Raw genomic sequence first — 21087 nt, 5'->3', positions numbered from 1 at the left:
TGTTCAATTGTGACTGGTTGGTACCATTAATGTTGCCTCCCAGACCAATATCTAGTATTCATAAAATATAGATGAATTAGAAAAAACTTTGTACCAAATCAACAAAAACCACATAATACAGTTCGATGCTAGCAATTTCACTAGTAGATAAGGAAAGCGGTATTTAGAAATAGTAATGTATTAATACAAAAACGTAAACTATAATTGGAACCAATATACTGCTTTGGAATGCTCCCCAAAACTTCAAAGGCGATTTTTTAAAAGTGATAATCCAATTAATTCATGGCATGTCTTTAGTGAATTACAGTACTTTAAGTCCCCAAATATTTTAGTCCTTGCAAAACAATAATAGTATGAAATGTTTTAAAGTCTTCAAACTTCTAAAATTAGTTTTTTATCAACACATTTACCTCATGTCAACTTAATTTATTAAGATGTCCAATGCTAATTGGGTTTTTTTTTGATGTTTTTTCATAAGTAGTCATATACACAGCATTTAGCACTGATACTTAGCACCTGCTACTTTCATTATCTAGTTTTCAACCACATAAAGAAACTTAGGGCCGTGGTTCAGTCCTTTCTTAGTTACAAACCTTCGCCGGCAGTCAGCAGGATCGCTCTGAGATTTAAAATAGGATTATAGGTGAACTATTGCAAAGACTGCAGAATGTTGCCCATATCCTTATAACTGCTGATCCCATTCTTGATTTTCTTCTCAAGAAATGGCTACAGGCCACAATTGCTTAGCAGAGAAGGTTAGTGTTTCACAAGGCTAAAGATTTACAGATGCTCCTTCATATAACACAGTAAGGTTCCCTTGGTAACCTGGATTTTCTGCAGTAAAGAAGGGTTGTGCTGAAACAGCGCCTCAGCTCCCTGTTGGAGAAAATGCAGACAAAAGGATTGATTCCTGCTTGGGCAAAACTCATCCAGACAGCAGCTGTTAGAAATCCCCCTGGTACTACAGGCCCTCTTGCAAAAACTCTCCAATAACAGGCCACCAGGTAGGGGCCCCACAAGGTTAAGAAGAGAAAAGTCATTATATAGAACATTCTGCTGATTCTTTTCTCCATTTTGAATTCGTCTAAGACCAATAGCCTTCTTCTGCTCGTGGTGTTTGCATTTTGCCTGATGCCCAGCAAGGTGGGTGGTGTGGGACCCCTTCCAAATCCTGCTAGCCAATTGGCAGCTGCCTGGCCACTGGCTCCAGGACCATGAAAAGTCCAGTTCTGGCTGACTGCTGCTACAAACTGGACTGGCTTCATTTTCCTTCGGTCGTGGACAAAAAATATCAGCTTGAGGTAGACAAGCTGTGTAGCTAGGAGGATGAGGGCAAGGAGCAGCATAAATCCTAAGGAATCATTAGCCCTGAAGGAGCGGTGTTGGAAGGTGCATTGATCTTCTTCCCTAATGAATGAGTAAGTGCCCACATCTAAAACTGGGGGGAATGCCATGGCCACAGACAGAGTCCACACCATGCAGATCACAGCCAGACACGTCCAAAAGGTCAGTCTCTTTGTATAGAAGCGATGATGGGCGATAGCTAAGTATCTGGTGACACTGATACAGAAGAGCATGAAAGCAGTGTGAAAACAGGACAAAACCCCCAGAAAGGCAATCACTTTGCAAGTCAGAGTCCCATAAGTCCAAGTAGAGCCATTTTTGACAGAGTTGAATACAAATGGGAAACAAATTGCAGATCTGAGGATATCTGAACAGCAAAGATCCAACAGGAAGTAGTAAGGTGCTCTATGCAAGGTCTTATCTTTCACGAGCAAAATGGAGATCAGAAGGTTGCCCACCACGCTGACTCCTATTATGAAACCCAAGGAAGTCAGTTTCAGAAAGGCTGTTAGAGGAGAGAGATTTTGCAAAATGTTGTCAGCTGCATGGCTATAGTTCGCCATAGATGGATGGAGGATAAAGATACAGCCTCAGTCAAGTCTCATGATCTAGATATAAGAACAAGGAAAAGATAGATCCATACATTTTACTGAAAATGTAATCCACAAAGAGAACGGATCTGATCTGCAGTCATGCTTCCTCTTTTCTTTCACTTGATTTGCCATCAGAATATCTGGAAAAAAAAAAAAACAAGCTATCAGTTTTTAAGTTAACAAGCAATGATATCAGGCAGTGCTAATATACAGCTGTTCAATTATGGGGAAGCAAATAAAGTTTTAATTTTGAATAATATTATTTGCTTTAGTATTTGTGCTTGAGATTTCAGAGAATTGACTTGTTTAGTTTTCTGAGCTAGATGAATTTTAAAATGTCCCTATTTAAAAGAACATACATTTGATTGGGCACCTAGAAGGAATAAAATGTTCCCCAAGCATAAAATATGCCAGTCTAGGAATTAATCACTGGTGTTGCAATGGAATCTACAAGATTGCTAATAGGAGACAGGAGACTACCCACATTTATTTGAGGTCTGTTAGTATCTGTCAGTGTTTTCCCGGCAGCTTCTCTGCTGATATGGATCCAATGAACCCTTGCAAAATATATCTTTTAACTCTAGAGCCACTTTTCATGCTGCATATTATAAGAAGAATATTTGTTGATTCATCTTAAAGCATAATTTCAACATTAGACTCCTAAATTAATAGGAACTTGTCCCAGGATTTGATTTGATTTAATCTTTTGTCTTTCCCTTCCCTTCCCATCCCCCATTTCTGGCAAATCTTTTCTCTTTTAAACCCACATGATTATTAGAAATAGTTAATGTAAATACTCGTCAGGGAAACACCCAGAGGAATAATGCACTTTCATTTGTAAACCTTGGCTGCCTGGTTTCAAATGAATTTAGCATGAACCTGTATTTCTTGGGCAATTAAGCTTTTACCATTTTCACCGACAATCTTCGTTGCAAATCGCAAGTAGCTTCATTTTAAAACAAAATGCACTTTGTCTCCTAGGTGTTTGGGAACCCCACCAGGGAAATCGGTTTCCTCTGTTATTCCCACGAAGCATGTTTCCTTTGCCACTTCTCACTTGCCTGGAATATGCTGATAGAAGCCCAGGCAAAACTGCGTTGGATGATTTTAATTTCCTCACCGGTACATCCCCGGGTAAATACCGATCGCATCATGCAACATTATGAAACCTGAAATCCGCCACCCCTGGATTTATAATGGGGGGGTGGAGGAGGGGGAGGGGGAGAGAGACATGCATTACATACGCGAAGATGGGGAGAGAGATTGCTTCTGTGCTGCAAGGGAACTGTTCCCGGTGATTCGCAGTCCGATATTCCTCAGTCTTGCAACGCTTTCCAGAAATGGAGCTCTCAGTAAGCCCTACTGAAGATGCATTGTCTGAATGTACTTCCATTATGCAGTTTATTGTAAAAACACACACACACACAAAACCCACACACAAAAAACTCAAGGAGGGCTCCTTCCCGGTGAACCTGCAGTTTCATCAGCACTCTGCGCCCCCTCCCCCCAAACTTAACCGAGAGTATATCCTCCTACCTGTTGGCGTTGGATATCCCGACAGACTATAGCTTCTTCTTTCTATAAATTGCTGATTTTTTTTTTGCCTTAGTGCCTTGACTGAGCATCCAGGCAGGGCTCGGCGGCGCCTGCGCGATGGAGCCTCCTTGAGCTCCAGCCGCGTCCTCCCCTGTCGCAGCGGCACCGTCTCCCCCAGTAACGCAGGGGCCGCGGCGGCGGCGGCAGCCGTGGCGAGGGCGGCGGCAGGGGCTACTTCTGCCTCTGTGGAGCCAACTGGAGCCCCGACCCGTTTCCACAGCGGGCTGGGTTTATTGAATGTCCTGTCCTGTTGAACTGGTAAAAATGGGCTTTTGTCCCCTGTGGCTGCTTCTGAACTTTTCCCTCCCTGCATTGGACGTGGGGATTTGGAAAGGCTAGCTCAGGACCTCAGTCCCACCCTCTTCGCTTAGGGCAGCGCATCCCGGTGCTGGGGGTGCCTGCCCAGCCCTCAGCTTCCTGAAACCCCGCTTTCCCCAAACAATTTTTTCCCATGCTCTTTTAGGGTGGTCCAAAGCATTGGCAGCTTCTTTTAGCTTTCCTCTTTAAAGATTTCTCCAGCTGACTGCATTTGCAGGTTAGCTGGGGGTGGGGGTGGGGCTGGGGCTGGGGCTGGTGGGGGTGGGGAGGGGAGAGAAGGGGTGGAGGAGGAGAGAAGGAAGAAAGAAGAAAGAAAAGAAATTTTTTAAAAAGAAAAAAAGCTCAGTCAGGAAAATTCTTGTCAATGGGGAAGAAGGGAAACCAGGTTAGGGTAGCCCTTTCTTTGTTAGTCATCTGTTCTCCAGTGCACGCAGATGCGCGGTAAGTAGGGAGAAGCCAAGTTCAGAGGAAAACTGCAAAATAATTTATGTCCATGCTACCTTGACGAAACTGACTGTAGAATTAGGCTTACACAAATTTTAAATGACCATTCCTCGCATTCCAGCCCACCAAGCAACAGCCTTTCTTTTATTTTCTTGCAAGTACGACTGACTAATAGATTGGTAATGTTAAAGCAGTTGTGTGTATATGAGTTTCCTTCTCCCCTTTGTTTTTACGGAAGAGAAATACTAGGAATATAACGATTCATGAAACTTACACCCGTTCAAAAGGTCCGATGGTATCACAAGACAGCACATAGCCTGACACCTGGGTGCTTAAGGATGTCTCTGGAATCGTGCATTTCCTTATTTTACCATTTCAGAAGAATTTGTGCGGGTGGTATAAGATTTTAAACAATTCCCCATCTCCAAAAAAGTGATCAGAAATGCTTTCATTAATTCCCAAGGTAAAAGATCTGCTTCTCCTCCTGCATGCTCATTGCTTTATAATAATCTGTTAATGAAACAGAAAAAATAAAGATCTTCTGTACAGCAATAATTTGATCTCCAGACAGCAGTAAAATACCTCATTGCTGGGTGGTGAGATTGTGACATTCGGGGGAACTCAAGCCAATCAGCATACAGATAATATGGGTTAATTTGCATATTGTATTTCTATTGGACATACCAAGGTAAAGCTTTCTCTGGTTTAAAGCTTAAAAATGAATACTTCACTGTCATGATGTCACAGTCATTACACAAAGCCCTATGTTGGTAATACTGAAACAAAGTTATATTTTCCTGATTTGTTTTGCCATGTCTTAAACTCAGTTAAGAGAAATAGACAATGATTAATATATATATGTATGTATATATGTGTGTGTGTGTGTGTGTGTGTGTATGACCTAACTTTGGCATTCTCTTAAACTAGAAAAATCAATTCTACAGCAGTACTGGAAATAACTTGAGGGCATTTCCATTCTAGTGAAACATTCTACCTTTTCACAAAACAAGGAAATTCAGAAGTGTTTAAAACTATACATTGGTTTGCAACTTGTAAGTGAAGTGTCAAATTCATTTCTGTGGAACTACAAATCAATTTGTTATTTTTTACTTCCCAATTACTGTACCAATGTACTTTGCAAAGAGTTATTATTTCCTGATTTTTTACAGTTTTAAAAAATCTATAGGATAAGTGACAAATAAGTTTACTGAAAATCCATGATATGCCCAATCTTAGGTTGTATGGATTAGGGAAAAACTTTTTAAAAGTAAATTTAAAGGGTGACTGCACAACCTGCCTTTGAGACAATAATTTACTCTGCAAAAAGGTATATGGCCAAGTTCCAAGAGTTTAACCTTCCTTAAATTTCAAGAAGCAGTTATTGATTCCTTAAAAATAAGGGAGGGGATACATGTATGCAGTATTCTTTCATATCCACAACTCAGGGTATATTAAAGCTACTATTTTCCTTTGCAGTTGAGTGCAGTTACATCTACTAGTTTGGTTTTTCCAGCTGTTAGATGAGAATGTCATTTTCTTGCCTCACAAGGGGGTTTAAGAAATTAATGAGATATTTTCCATTTAGTTCATTAACTCTACTGGAGAAAACATTGAAGTCTGCATCTTCCACCAACAGGGTTTTTTTTAAAATTATGTTTAATACAGTAATAGTCAAAAGTTTTATATCATCTACAAATTCTCAGATGTAAAATTATCACTTCAGTTGTTCAGATCATGACATTATTTGTTCGTAGCTAATTTCTTTTTGATTCCTTATATCACCAAACTTAGAAAAATTGATTGTCAGGTTAAGAGTAAAGAGCCAAAGCAAACAGCAAAATACTATATACACTGCATTTGAAGGACTCTAAAAGTTTGAAGAAATGTAGAAATTTTCAAGTTCTTGGCATATTATATTTACTATATTGATCAATGGATTAGGAAGACTGATGCAATCTGTTTAATTTGGTTCTTATAATAAATATATATAATTTCTATTTCAAGTAGCAATTATCTTCTTTTATCAGACGTTTCAGATTTTTGCCAAATGCACAATCTCATGATAGACAAATGCAGGATTTTCATTCTATGCATTATGTGAAAATGTGTGTCAGGAAGTAAACAATCCTTCCCAAATGCAGAGAATGATAGGCTCAGATACATTTCTAAAGATTTTGCAGTCATTCGTTTAAAGCACTATCTCTCCATTTTAAAGCTGTCACTAAACATTTTAAAATGTGTATATTTGATAGTCCCAAATGTTACTGAAATCTAAAGCTATATATGAAAAAGAAACTTCCATAAAATTTCTGGAAGTTATCTTGATAAGAATGACTCTCACCAGGGATTTTTATACAGAAACATTTTTTAATAGATTATTTTAAAAAATTCACTAACCTAGAACAAGTGACCAACAGAAAGGGAGAGTATGCATTTATATTTTAAAAATGGTTTTCACCTCCTAATCTGTGGCAAAAAAAAAAAATGACCTTTTTCATACTGACATCTAAGTTACTGAAAGTTAGGGCTTTGGGAATTCTACTTGACGAACAAAATTATGAAAGAATATACTATACCTAAAAGATTGCCACTAGGTTTTAAAAATCATACCTCTGGAATTTTGAATAACCATAATTGTGAATACCTCAGTGAAATTTCTTTAGAATTTAAAGGAATTTTAAAGGATTAAGACTATGTCATGTTTCTTTCCAAAATGATAAAAGAAATTCATTTGTCAGATTTTTCTCTTTGCTCTGTCACAAAACAGGCCACCAAGTGTTAATATATTTAGAATTTTAAAGTTAGCATCTCTAAGACCTTTCTCCCCAATTTAATATCCAGGCTTTTAAAACTTAGCAGTTTACCTTTTCTGATCTTTATTGTTCACAATTTCATGCTCTCTGAAAACTTTTTCCTTTATTTAATTCATTTAACAAACATTTGTTGAGGTTACTCTGTAGAAATCACTATGTTAGATCTTGCATGAAGTGAAAAATTAAGAGATGGGATTGGTGTACAGCAGTTGCATCAGTGTAGGGGAAGCCTGAACTGGTTAAAAGTAGAGGAGGTAGAATGAACAGAAACAAACAGATAGATCCGGGGTAAGAGGAGGTATGATTAGATAGGTAAGCAAAGGAAATTGAGGAATAAGAATTGAGTCTAAGGTTTGGAGCTTGGGTAACTGAGAGGTAGGAGATGCTGTTAACTAGGGGGAAAGTGAAAGTGAAAGTGGCTTAGTCCTGTCTGGCTCAGCAACCCCATGGACTACTGTAGTCCACCAGGCTCCTCTGTCCATGGAATTCTCCAGGCAAGAATACTGGACTGGGTTGCCATTCCTTTCTCCAGGGGATCTTCCCGACCCAGGGATCAAACCTGGGTCTCCTGAATTTCAGGCAGTTTCTTTACTTCCTGAAACATCAGGGAAGCCCTAATGTGGGGGAGCAAAAGTTAAAAAAGATGGGCCTGGTTTGGTAAGGAAGATAAGAGTTAATTTTAGACAGATTGAATGTGAAATGCTGGTGGAACATTTAAATGTTGATGTCATACATGCAGTTGGAAGTGAAGACCACAGATTCAGGAAGCACTTATAGGTGGGTGATGGTGGAAGCAGGTTAACTGTTGGATAACAGTGCCAAGTGAGACTCTTGAGAGATAAAGTGAAAGTGTTGGTCAGTCATGTCCAATTCTTTGTGACCCTGTGTGCGAGGCTCCTCTGTCCATGGAATTCTCCAGGTAAGAACACTGGAGTGGGCTGCCATTTCCTTCTCCAGGGGATCTTCCCAAACCAGGGATCGAACCTGGGTCTCTGCATTGCAGGCAGATTCTTTTTGTCTGAGCCACCAGGGAAGCCCATTGATAGATAAGGTTGAGGCTAAATAAGTAAACAAACATGCCCATTCTTCTCTTTCTGGACAAACTAAAAAACAAAAAGAATGCCTACGTTAGGAAATAAGAAGGAACATGGAAGAACCAGAGCTAGAAGAAAATGAAAGGAAGAAGCACCAGTGTCACAGACTCTGAGGGAGAAAAGAATTCCAAGGAGGGAGTGGTCATCAGTATATATTATATCTAGGAGGTTTTAAAAGGATGAGGGGTTAGAAGATATTATTGGATCTGGTGGTAAGGAAATCATTAGCAACCTTGGAACGAGCAGTGTCAGAAAAGTCAGTCAGATTGAAAGGACTTAATAAATGAGGGGCACAGGTTTAGCAGTTTATAAGGTCAGACTCAGAAACGATTTTGCTATTAATGACAGTACTGTTAGTGATAAAGGTTTTAATGAATTCTCTTGATGTTTTGTGAACAGAATGTTATTTAAATAAGCATAGCATGCCTTTTTCTTCTGGAAGTCTTTAAAACTCTTCTTCTACTACACATTTAAATATAATCTTGTGAATGAAAGAAAATGCAAGTTTCCCTACCATGTCTGGTAAAACTTTAAAGATTTGATTAAAGGTCCTTGGTCTATTAAAATATTTTAAATTGTCTCCTTCTTTGTCTTTTTTTTTAAAATGTAGTTAGTTTCAGCCATGTAAAAAAGAAAAGTGACCTATGTGGGTATAGAATGAGAGTAAGTGTGGTGCGTGTGTGTGTGTGTGTTGGAGGAAGGTAGGAGAGCAAAACGAGTGCTCATAAAATAATTAAGAATTGGGAAGTGTAATTTAATATTCAGGTTAATGAAGAGTCACACATATCTTATATGGATTATAAATTTTCACAGAATAAAAATGCAATATAATTTAAAAAACTCAAGAAGTCTAAGGCATTCTTTTCTTTGATTACTCAGAGGTTACCTCAATGATACAGTGCATTAAGGCCATTATTATAAGCACCAGTTATATGATAGGTATGAGCAGATTATCGTTATTTAAGCTTTTGTGGTGTTTAGCTTTTTGATAAATGGGCATCATTAAAGCATGGCTGAAAATAAAGAATGTTACCTTAGACTCTAATTTAAGAGCTTCTGATATTAACCCTCCAGTCCTGCATTATGATTTTCTGGCTAGCCCTTTCACTTTCATTTCTCCTAATCTTTTACATCTTGTAATTTTCTCTATACAGAGTAATAATTTTATAAAACAAAGATAAAACCAAAATTCCCATACTTCATAAACATGTTTACTTCTTTAACTTGGTTAACATTTGGTAAAAGTGTGTGATATCTACCTAATTTTACATTAAAAAGGACATAAGAATAAGTCCTGGCACAACATTGCTTCATTCCTTCTGTAAACATCAGTCTCCATCAGTATATGAGAGTTCAGACATTATCTTGTTTTGCCCTGTTCTTCCCTGGTGACCACATCTGGCACATAGAGGGCATTCCATACTTTTGAATGGGTGATTATGACTTGTGGATGTTGAATTGTGGTGCTGGAGAAGACTTTTGAGAGTCACTTGGACAGCAAGATCAAACCAGTCAATCCTAAAGGAAATCAACCCTGAATATTGGAAAGATTGATGCTGAACACTTTGGTCACCTGATGCAAAAAACTGATTCATTGGAAAAGACCCTGATGCTGGGAAGATTGAGGGTGGAAGAGAAGGGGGCTACAGAGGATTGAGATAGTTGGATGGCATCCCCATCTCACTGGACATCCATTTGAGTAAACTCTGGGAGATAGTGAAGGACAGGGAAGCCTGGCATGCTGCGGTCCATGGAGTCACAAACAGTCGAACACGACTGGTTACTGAACAACAACAGCATGAAGGGTGCTCTGCTAGGCACTGTGAGGAGGGCACAAAAGAAAAAGAAGAGAAAAAGAAAACAAAACCAAAAAACAGTGACACAGGCGCAGCTGAACTCTATGTTTCCTTAACTTAATAAGGCTGGGATAATTATTTGTATTATGGGCAGAAAGTTTTCTTGGCCAAGGATTTACTCGGGGTTTGGGGAAATTTTGTTTGCTTCTTAGCCATATTACATTAGCATTTACATGATTCCTTATTTGTCTTACTTCTTAGTAATTTCAAACTGGTTTTTAAAAACAATGTCTCTCATGCAGTATGAGCCAAGAGCAAAAATTTATGCTTTGAGCTCTTAATCTGGTACTCAAATATATGACAAAATATCTTAGCTGTTATCTGACTTCAGACTTACAATCACTAACTTTTTAATAGTCATAATGGTGGTGTATCCTGAAAACAAATTTAAATCTGATTTATCAATTCAGAAGTGAAAACTTCATAATATAAAAGGAAAATTTTAAATGATGAATACTCTTTACTCAGTTTTGCAAATGGATTTTCATAATTATGTGTAGAATAGACAGAAAAAGAGTTGAAACAGAAACTGGCCATTTACATACTTAGAAAAGACTTCACATGGATGATATTACTCTTAGTTAAAAATCAGGGTTATCTTTTCTTGCACTTTATTTGTCTTCTTTTTAGAAGATGTTCATTTTCCTCCTTTACCAGGCATAAATTGGAATTGAATATGAGAGTTTTTTCTATACAGTAGTGCTGATTCATCTTATTAATTGAATACAATAAAAAAGCTAAATCACCCTGTAAGTCCTCTTAGCTTGAACTAAGGCCAGAACTGATGATAGAGTTTGTAACATCTGGAACAAGGAGTGCATAGAATATTGCTTCCAGCAACTTGAAACAGGATGGTAGCTCACTTTCAGTAGGTGGTAATGACCTGGGAGTGGGTGTATACAGTTTCACTGTATATAATTTGGTTGAGATTATCTTTCTCCTTTATCTGATCTAGAATCATGGCATCCTGTATTAGCAGTTGGTATCTGATTTTTAGCAGTTTTTTCTCTGGGACAGCTATTGTTAATGGGTCATTAATCATTTCCATGGGGTATGAGGAATAATATTTCTTGCATAAATTATGAAAACTGTGAGTCTTGTTTATAGAGATTCAAAATACCAGATGTCTTAAACCTAAAAACTCTGTAATCATTACTATTAGCTGTTACTCATAATCTCCTTGAATGTCACTGTGATGTACAGAAGTGGGCCGGTAAACAGGCTTACAAGGTGGAGATGGAAATGGTTCCAGGTCAAGAGTTCTAATATTTGAAATATTTTTTCACTATGGATTTCATGTCACTTAATCCCAATTAAAACTGTAGATTAGAGCTATGATTGTACTTGCTGGTTGTTTGAGCAAGGAATTTAAGTAAGAGATACAGATCAATGTTCAGTTCAGTTCAGTTCAGTCACTCAGTTGTGTCTGATTGTTGCGATCCCATGAATCGCAGCACACCAGGCCTCCCTGTCCATCACAAACTCCCGGAGTTTACTCAAACTCATGTCCATCGAGTCGGTGATGCCATCCAGTCATCTCATTCTCTGTTGTCCCCTTCTCCTCCTGCCCCCAATCCTTCCCAGCATCAGGGTCTTTTCCAATGAGTCGACCCTTCGCATGAGGTGGCCAAAGTATTGGAGTTTCAGCCTCAGCATCAGTCCTTCCAATGAACAAAGGACTGATCTCCTTTAGGATGGACTGGTTGGATCTCCTTGCAGTCCAAGGGACTCTCAAGAGTCTTCGCCAACATCACAGTTCAAAAGCATCAATTTTTCGGTGCTCAGCTTTCTTCACAGTCCAATTCTCACATCCATACATGGTCCAGGTAAAAAATTTGTCCTTCTTGAGAATTCTTTTTATTTATTTATTTATTTTAATTGGAGGCTAATTAATTTACAATATTGTAGTGGTTTTTGCCATACATTGACATGAATCAGCCATGGTTGTACACGTATTCCCCATCCTGAACCCCCCTCCCACCTCTCTCCCCATCCCATCCCTCAAGGTCATCCCAGTGCACCAGCCCTGAGTACCCTGTCTCATGCATCAAACCTGGACTGGCAATCTATTTCACATATGATAATATACATGTTTCAATGCTATTCTTTCAAATCATCCCACCCTTGCCTTCTCCCATAGAGTTCAAAAGACTGTTCTTTACATCTGTGTCTCTTTTGCTGTCTTGCATATAGGGTCATTGTTACCATCTTTCTAAATTCTATATATATATGCATTAGTATACTGTATTCGTGTTTTTCTTTCTGATTTACTTCACTCTGTATAATAGGCTCCAGTTTCATCCACCTCATTAGAACTGATTCAAATGCATTCTTTTTAATGGCTGAGTAATATTCCATTGTGTATATGTAACACAGCCTTCTTATCCATTCATCTGCCAATGGACATCTAGGTTGCTTCCATGTCCTGGCTATTGTAAACAGAGCTGCGATGAACATTGGGTTACATGTGTCTCTTTCAATTCTGGTTTCCTTGGTGTGTATGCCCAGCAGTGGGATTGCTGGGTCATATGGCAGTTCTATTTCCAGTTTTTAAGGAATCTGAGAATTCTTAATGCAGAAATTTCTGACAGTTTTAGTTGGTGTAGTGTCTCCTCTGGTCACTGTGGGATTGTGGCACATAGCACCATGACTGCTGTCATTTTATTCTACTTGTATTAAATCCTTTAACAATGAGAAGTATTTTAAAGCTTCCAGGTCTTTACTATCAGCTTTCTTCCAATGGAACTATGGACCCTTGCATTTCTTTTTATAACAAAGCTTGTTGGTTAATTAAAAACAACAAATCCATCATTTAAAATCTAAAATTTTCTATTCATTAGTTATTCACTGGTTCAGGTATATATACTGTATGCATGGGGGTTCCCAGATGGCACTAGTGGTAAAGAACCTGCCTGCCAATGCAGGAGACATAAGAGATGTAGGTTCGATCCCTGGGTAAGGAAGATCCCCTTGAGGAGGGCATGGTAACCCACTCCAGTTTCTTGACTGGAGAATCCCATGGACAGAGAAGCCTGACCGGCTACAGTCCATAGGGTAGCAATGAGTCAGACATTACTGAAGGGACTTAGCACACAGCACACACACTGTATGCAGGTCTAGGTGTATTTATTGATTAGCATTACATAAAACATTTTCACATTCATTGGCCCGTCTACACCCAAACAAAGCTTGTAAGTTCTTGAGTCAAGAAATAAAACAAAGTTTGTCTGTAAATATCCAGCCCAAGAAATGTTTTCCACTGCATCATGCATTCAGTCTCTGTTAAGCCAAGTCAGCACATACTTAATCTGCTCCCCCACTCACAACATAAACAGTTCTAAAATTTAACTTTAAAAGGCCCTTATCAACAACATATGTAAAATGTGCACTTTTATCTTGGGCTCTTCAAGATTTCACCTTCCAGTTAAAGATTCTTTCCCTCCATCCATGCACTGTTAATTCCCATAAATTCTAATGGGAATTAAGCACATAAATCCTTGGCACTTAGTTGAAAAACTAGGACTCATGCAGAGACAGCACTTTTGTATATAGCCTACTTGTAATCCTTTCTATAAATGGTTTGTTTTTTGTGCCATCTGGCATTGAATTGGTGAGATTTCTGCTGGGGTTTCAAGAAGACCATACATACATTGACATTTGGTGAAGAGAAGGGCTGAAGGTTTGATTCTACTTACAGACTATGTTCAGAAGGATGTTTTACTAAAAAGTAAAAAAAGAAAAAAAAAAAAAACAAGACAGGATTGATGCCATCACCCTTTATCTTGGGCATGTACAATATGCTCGATATTTAAATTTTTCTCTCAATATTTTTAATACTGCATAGCTCCATGAAGGCAAAATTCTGCTGATTATCTTTGCGTCCTTGGTGTCTAGAATAGTACCTGGCATATAGTGTGTGTTAGTTGCTCAGCTGTGTCTGACTCTTTGCGACCCAATGGACTGTAGCCTGCCAGACTCCTCTGTCCATAAGATTTCCTAGGCAAGAATACTGGAGTGGGTAGCCATTCTCTTCTCCAGGGGATCTTCTCAACCCAGGCAGCAAACCCTGCAGGTCTTCTGCATTGCAGGCAGGTTCTTTACTGTTTGAGCCACGAGGGAAGCCTAAAATAATTGCATGAATTTTCAAGTGATAGAAATATAAGTTTTAGCCAAAGGGCTCCTTTTGGGTAAAAAATAATTCAGGACTGTGTGTGTGCTGTGGTCTCTAGTGTCTGATTTTGCGACCCCATGGACTGTAGCCCACTAGGCACCTCTGTCCATGGAATTTCCCAAGCGAGAATACTGGAGTGGGTTGCCATGTAATAGGCATTAGTAACTATTAGTGGAGTAAATATTTCCATTAAAAGCATCATCGTAACTAAGAATTAAATGCTTTTTTCTTTTATATCTATTTCTCCTACTAAATCTCCAAGTGGTACTTTTGAAAATCAATTAAAGAATAGTCTTGTCCTTCCCCTCAGGAGTCATACTATAGATCGTGGCCAAACACTTTTTCATGTAATATGTTCAAATAATTCTAAAGTATAACATGTTCTAGAAAGCCCAAAGTCAACTTAAAAACTAGGCAATATTAGAATTAGCAAGAGAACAAGTTCAATGTCCAGTATATGTGTAAATACACAACTTTGAGAATCCTGAGTTTTTTTGACTTTATTAAAACTCATTTTGAACATGGCCTGCAATAGAATACATACAAAAAATATGTACAGTAGGCCAATATTCTGATACCCTGGGGTGAAGGACTATAAAGGCTGAACTCATGTTTATCCTGGAAGACTGAAACTTTGAAAAGACCACCAGGATTGCACAGATTTATTACCTTTTGGAGATGAACAGTTAGCAATATTTACCTAGTTTTTATAATTTATAAATTAATCTATGATACATTATTCTATTGCATTCCAACCCCATCCTATGAAGTATTATTGTCCTTTTAATATTAAAAAAAAACAAGTTTGGAGATAGGAATAATGAATAGTTACATGGTGCTTATAATGTGGCAGGTGTTGTTTTCTGCATTATTCACTTACTTGATCTCCACAAAACCTTATAAAATAGGTTGCATGGTTCACTCTACTGGTGAGGAAACTTGAAGCACAGAATTATATAAAAATCTAGGTCAATGGAAAAGGTGAGATTAAAAAGTGGTAAAACCAGAAACTTGATTGAAGTTTTTCTTATACTAAGTCTGACTCTAGCATCTAAACCAGTCCAGAGATATTTACTGTGAGCCATATACATAATTTTAAATTTCCTAGTAGCCAAAATTAAAATGTAAAAAGAAGTAAAACTAATTTTAGCAATACATATTGTTTAAACCAATATATCCAAAATATTAGGTCAATATATAATAATCCAAAAGTATTAAAGAGATATTTTAAGTATTTTTTTTATCAGTAAGTCTCCAAAGTCCAATATGTATTTTGCAGCACTTGTAGGGCATCTTAATTCAGACCTACCACATTTCCAGTGTGAAACCAGCTCTGAGCCATCAAGCCTAAAGCCTTTACATATTGTTGTTGTTGATCAGTCTCTAAGTCATGTCCGACTCTTTGTGTCTCCATGAGCTCTAGCCCACCAGGCTCCTCTGTCCAAGGGGTTTTTCCAGGCAAGAAAATTGGAGTGGATTGCCATTTCTTTCTCCAGGGAATCTTCCTGGACCAGGGATCAAACCTGAGTTTCCTACATTGGCAGGTGGATTCTTTAACACTGAGCCACCTGGAAAGTCCCATCTTTACATATAGAGTACATATATTAATAGAATAAAAAGCTTGAAGTGAATTCCCATACTGAGAGTTAATTAGGTACATAAACATTATGTTGATAATCAGACTTGAAAAGAAAAATCAATTGCCAAGACTTGAAGCCCCATAAAGCCTCTGTGGCCCTACTGTGAGGTATGGCTCCGGGGTTCCCCTCTTGCCTGGTTTCTCTCAGCATCTGATCTTTGGACCTAAATACCAAGAACCCACTGTACCACATTCCATCTTCCACACCTTGAAGGCCATACAAGCTGGTTTCACTCTCCAGAGGGACACTTGTTATTTGTTTATTTGCTATTTCAAAGTTGCATGAAGCAGAAAGAAAAAGTCCCCCAAAGTTCAAATTGCCATGGAACATAGGAGCCTGGAAACTCTCTTTTCATAGATTCAGTCATTGTTTAAATACAGATGGGCTATGGAAAGTGTATTATCACAATGTACTTACATTTGGGAAGAAGGCTAAAATCCTATGCACTTCAGGCTATGTGCTGTCTTAGAGATGTTTCCCTACTTCTTCATAGATGCTATGGACTCTTAGAGGCTTATTAAACTCTCCCCCTGTTGACTGTTAGCAAATCCAGAATAACTTCTGTATTTTTACCTTAAATTTATTCAAACCTTTTAAATTACAAGAGCCAGAATTGATCTAAAGATGTATATTAATAAGTAGAAGTTTAACTAGGAAATTTTAAGATTCTGTCTTAATAATTGTATTACTTTATTTCACAGGACTTGAAGTTTAGAGGTAAGAAGGGCCTTAGAAAGTCACAAAACAGTGGTTTTGGAACTTTTCTTCCTTAAGGTAATAGCACAGGTTTTTTCAGATAAGATCATATTTGGAATTTACACATAAAGCAGAAAATGGTGGAGCTGCTCAGAGTGAAGTGGGATTGGGGCTGGAATCATACTCTGTTGGTCTTTTACTGTTTGATTGGGCAGCTGCCAAGGCAGCTCTGTGGGCCTAGATGTCTAATTAGCACAGTGAAAAACACCGCTTTAGTCCATACAACCCCCTCTTATTTGATTTTGTGAAAAATGGTCCAGGTGTGAGTACTAGAGTGACAGAGAAGTCAACAGAAAGAATTGTAATGAGAAAGAACCAAGATAGGTCAGAATTACTGCCTGGATATGAGAGTAGAACAAGTTCAAACTTGGCTGGTAGTAGATTGATGGGTACACACACGCAGAAACACACAGAGACACACAGACAGACACACACAGGGAGAGAGAGAAATCAGACAAAGCATCCAGTTTTGACAGGCAGAGAAGTTTAATTTTAGCAAAGGAGCATGAAATAACAGCCAGCCATTCACATAACATCATTTATAAATGCTAGTCTGTCTTGAACTGGAGTGTGGAGTCAGGGTCAGCCATCTGGAGTTGTCTGCCCAAAATGAAGCCTTGGGGTCATCCTCTGAGGGAAGTAAAATGGAGAAAGGAATTTTCTAAGGAAGACAGAAGAGAAGGCCAAAGTCTGAGACTTCAAGAATAAATGAACATTAAGGTATCAGAAGAGCAAGAAAAAAGATTAAGAAGATAGTAAATGAGTAGCAGAGAGGTATGAGGAAAGCAGTCTATTATCAGTCCCTCCTTGAGGCTCCCTTGACAAAACCACCAGCCTCTCCCTGAAGCCACTGTAACAGCCTTGTAAATTGGATCAAGTATCTTTTTTTTTTTTTGCTTTCATAGCAAACAAAAACATAACTAAAATTTATTTTATCCATACAATTACTCATTATAGTAAAAGATTTTTACAAAAACAATTGGATTCTCTTTAATTGAATAGCTGCCTTTCTTCTCTCTTTTTCTTCTTTCCTGATTTCTTTTATTTTTGAATTCTGTCACTTGAGTACAATGAGATGTAGGCTCCCTTATCAGGCCCAAGGATAGGAGGGGAACTTAGAGTGTTTTCATTCACATAAAAACCACCATAGCAAGTATTTATGCCAATTTTATTTAGAAAGATAAAACATATATACAAATTAGCAACTGCCAACATAATATAAAATCATGAAGTGCTCCTTCCTTGTTCTGATTTTATATTTTTATGGTAATGCTACTAATTTGAATTTTATTTTGATTCTACTTGAATTTTTTCCAGGCTACCAAATACAATAGATTATATTTCTTACTTCCTATGAAATCCTTTGTCATTTAAGCCAGTGGTTCCCCCAACCTTTTTGGCACCAGGGACTGGTTTCATGGAAGTCAGTTTTTCCATGGACCAAGGAGAGGGGGGATGGTTTCAGGATGATTATATTTTCCTTTTACACATCAACAAAATGAGGCCCACCTTAACTTGTAAGTGACCTGCCCAGGGAGCTCTAGTCTGTTTGAATCCTTATCTCCTTGATTCCTCACTTTGTGCTCTTTTCATTATATCACATGGCCTTTCTTAGCCATAAACTTCTATCACTTAGCAATGAAACCGAGGAAAGAAACACTTCACTGTGTGGTTTGCTGTTTATTATTTTAATAATGATCAAATTGGGCTTCTTAGGTGGTACAGTGGTAAAGAATCTGCCTGCCAATACATGAGATGAGGATTTGATCCCTGGGCTGGGAAGATCCTCTGGAGAAAGAAATGGCAACCCGTTCCAGTATTCTTGCCTGGAAAATTCCATGGACAGAGGAGACTGGCAGGCTACAGTCTATGTGGTCACAAAGAGTTGTACACGACTGAGCACACACAGATAGTGATCAAATTAATAGGATTTCTTGATAGCTATCCTTACTAATGACCACTAACAATTAATAAATGTAGGGATCACTGGACAAGTAATGCTTAATTTCAATTATGAAAACAAAAAGAATAATCTTGAAAATGGATATTCAAGAACATACAATTATTTTTCTTTTCATTTCATGTGCTCCTAATTATAGACTGCTTATTATAAAAGTACACAATGACTCTGGGCCTCTTCTCTAATAAGAGATTTGCTACCTTCTCTCCCTGGGTAGAAACCTTTCCTTCCATATTTAGATCTCAAATAATCTTTTATAAAGCTAGACCTCAAGCATTTCTGGAACTATACAGTAACTACATACAGTAACCTCAACCATCCTTCTTTGTTTTTGGCCATACTGTGCACCATGCAGGATCTCTGTTCCCCAACCAGGGATTGAATCTGTGCCCGCTGCATTGGAAGCACAGAGCTCTAACCACTGGACCACAGGAAATTCTCCAGTCCCCCATTTTTGAAAATATGGCTTCTTTAGAGATTCAAGATAACAGATTTACTATAAATATATTTGTGTTCACATTTCTATTGAATTATTTAAAAATTAATATTTAAAAATCAATGTCTACTTCACACTTGTTAGAATGATTATCATCAAAAAGACCACAAATAACAAATGCTAGTGTTGATGTGGAGAAAAGGGAACCTTTATATACTGCTGGTGGGAATGTAAATTGGTGTACCCACTATTGAGAACAGTATGGACATTCCTCAAACAATTAAAAATAGAATTACCATATGGTCCAGCAATTCCACTCCTGGGTATATATCCAAAGGAAATGAAGACATTAATTTGAAGATACCTGCACCCCAATGTTAACAGTTGCATCATTTATAATTGCCAAGATATAGAAGCAGCTGAAATGTCCATCAACAGATGAATGGATAAAGAAGATGTGGTATATATATATACACACATACATACACATATAGTTTTTCCAGTAGTCATGTACAGATGTGAGAGTTGGACCATAAAGAAGGCTGAGCACTGAAGAATTGATACTTTTGAACTGTGATGCTAAAGACTCTTGAGAGTCCCTTGTACAGCAAGGAGATCACACCAGTCAGTCCTAGAGGAAATCAACCCTGAATGTTCATTGGAAGGATGGATGCTAAAGTTGAAGCTCCAACACTTTGGCTGCCTGATGTGAATAGCTGACTCATTGGAAAAGACCCTGATGCTGGGAAAGATTGAGGGCAGGAGGAGAAGGAGGCAGCAGAGGATGAGATGGTTAGATAGTATCACCAACTCAATGGACATGAATTTGAGCAAACAACAGGAGATAGTAAAGGACAGAAAAGCCTGGTGTGTTACAGTCTATGGAGTCACAAAGAATTGGACACAACTTAGTCACTGAACAACACGATGGAATACTGCTCAGTCATAAAAAATAATGAAAAATTGCTATTTGCAAAAACATGGATAGATCTGAAGGGTATTTTGCTTACTGAAATAAATCAGAGAAAAACAGATATTGTATGTTATCACTTAAACATAAAATCTAAAAACTAAAATGAATGAATATAAGAAAATAGAAAAAGACAGATACAAAGAACAAACTAATGGTTACCAGTGGAGAGAGGGAAGGGCAGAAGGACAAGACAGTGGTAGGGGACTTTAAGAGGTACAAATTACTGTATATGAAATAAATAAGCTACAAGGATATACAGCTAATATTTTATAACTTCAAATGGAGTATAATATATAAAAATGTTATATCACTGTATTATATACCTGAAATTCAGTTCAGTCGTTCAGTCATGTCCAACTCTTTGCAAATCCATGAACCACAGCATGCCAGGCCTCCCTGTCCATCACCAACTCCCGGAGTCCACCCAAACCCATGTCCATTGAGTCAGTGATGCCAACTAACCATCTCATCCTCTTCGTCCCCTTCTCCTCCTGCCCTCAATCTTTCCCAGCATCAGGGTCTTTTCCAATGAATCAGCTCTTCACATCAAGTGGCCAAAGCACTGGAGTTTCAGCTTCAACATCAGTCCTTCCAATGAACACCCAGGACTGATCTCCTTTAGGATGGACTGGTTGGATCTCCTTGCAGTCCAAGGGACTCTCAAGAGTCTTTTCCAACACCACAGTTCAAAAGCATCAATTCTTTGGTGCTCAGCTTTCTTTATGGTCCAACTCTCACATCCATACATGACTACTGGAAAAACCATAGCCTTGACTAGATGGACCTTTGTTGACAAAGTAATGTCTCTGCTTTTTAATATGCTATCTAGGTTGGTCATAACTTTCCTTCCAAGGAGTAAGTGTCTTTTAATTTCCTGGCTGTAATCACCATCTGCAGTGATTTTAGAGCCCATAAAAATAAAGTCAGCCACTGTTTCCACTGTTTTCCCATCTATTTGCCATGAAGTGATGGGACCAGATGCCATGATCTTAGTTTTCTGAATGCTGAGCTTTAAGTCAACTTTTTCACTCTTGTCTTTCACTTTCATCAAGAGGCTCTTTAGTTCTTCCTCTCTGTCATAATGGTGGAGTCA

General features: G+C 38.2%; 1 protein-coding gene across 1 annotated transcript; it reads right to left on the bottom strand.

Annotated features, from left to right (window-relative positions):
- Positions 1-775: 775 nt before the first annotated feature.
- GPR85 (G protein-coupled receptor 85) lies at positions 776-1907 on the bottom strand. Its single transcript, XM_065939833.1, has one exon. The coding sequence runs from the start codon at positions 1905-1907 to the stop codon at positions 795-797; it is 1113 nt and encodes a 370-aa protein (XP_065795905.1). The 3' UTR covers positions 776-794.
- Positions 1908-21087: the final 19180 nt, after the last annotated feature.

Source organism: Muntiacus reevesi, chromosome 6 (genome assembly GCF_963930625.1).
Source record: "Muntiacus reevesi chromosome 6, mMunRee1.1, whole genome shotgun sequence".
In the NCBI taxonomy this organism is placed as follows: domain Eukaryota; kingdom Metazoa; phylum Chordata; class Mammalia; order Artiodactyla; family Cervidae; genus Muntiacus; species Muntiacus reevesi.
Note: the sequence above shows the minus strand (reverse complement) of the source record. Positions and strands in the feature narration are given on the sequence as shown.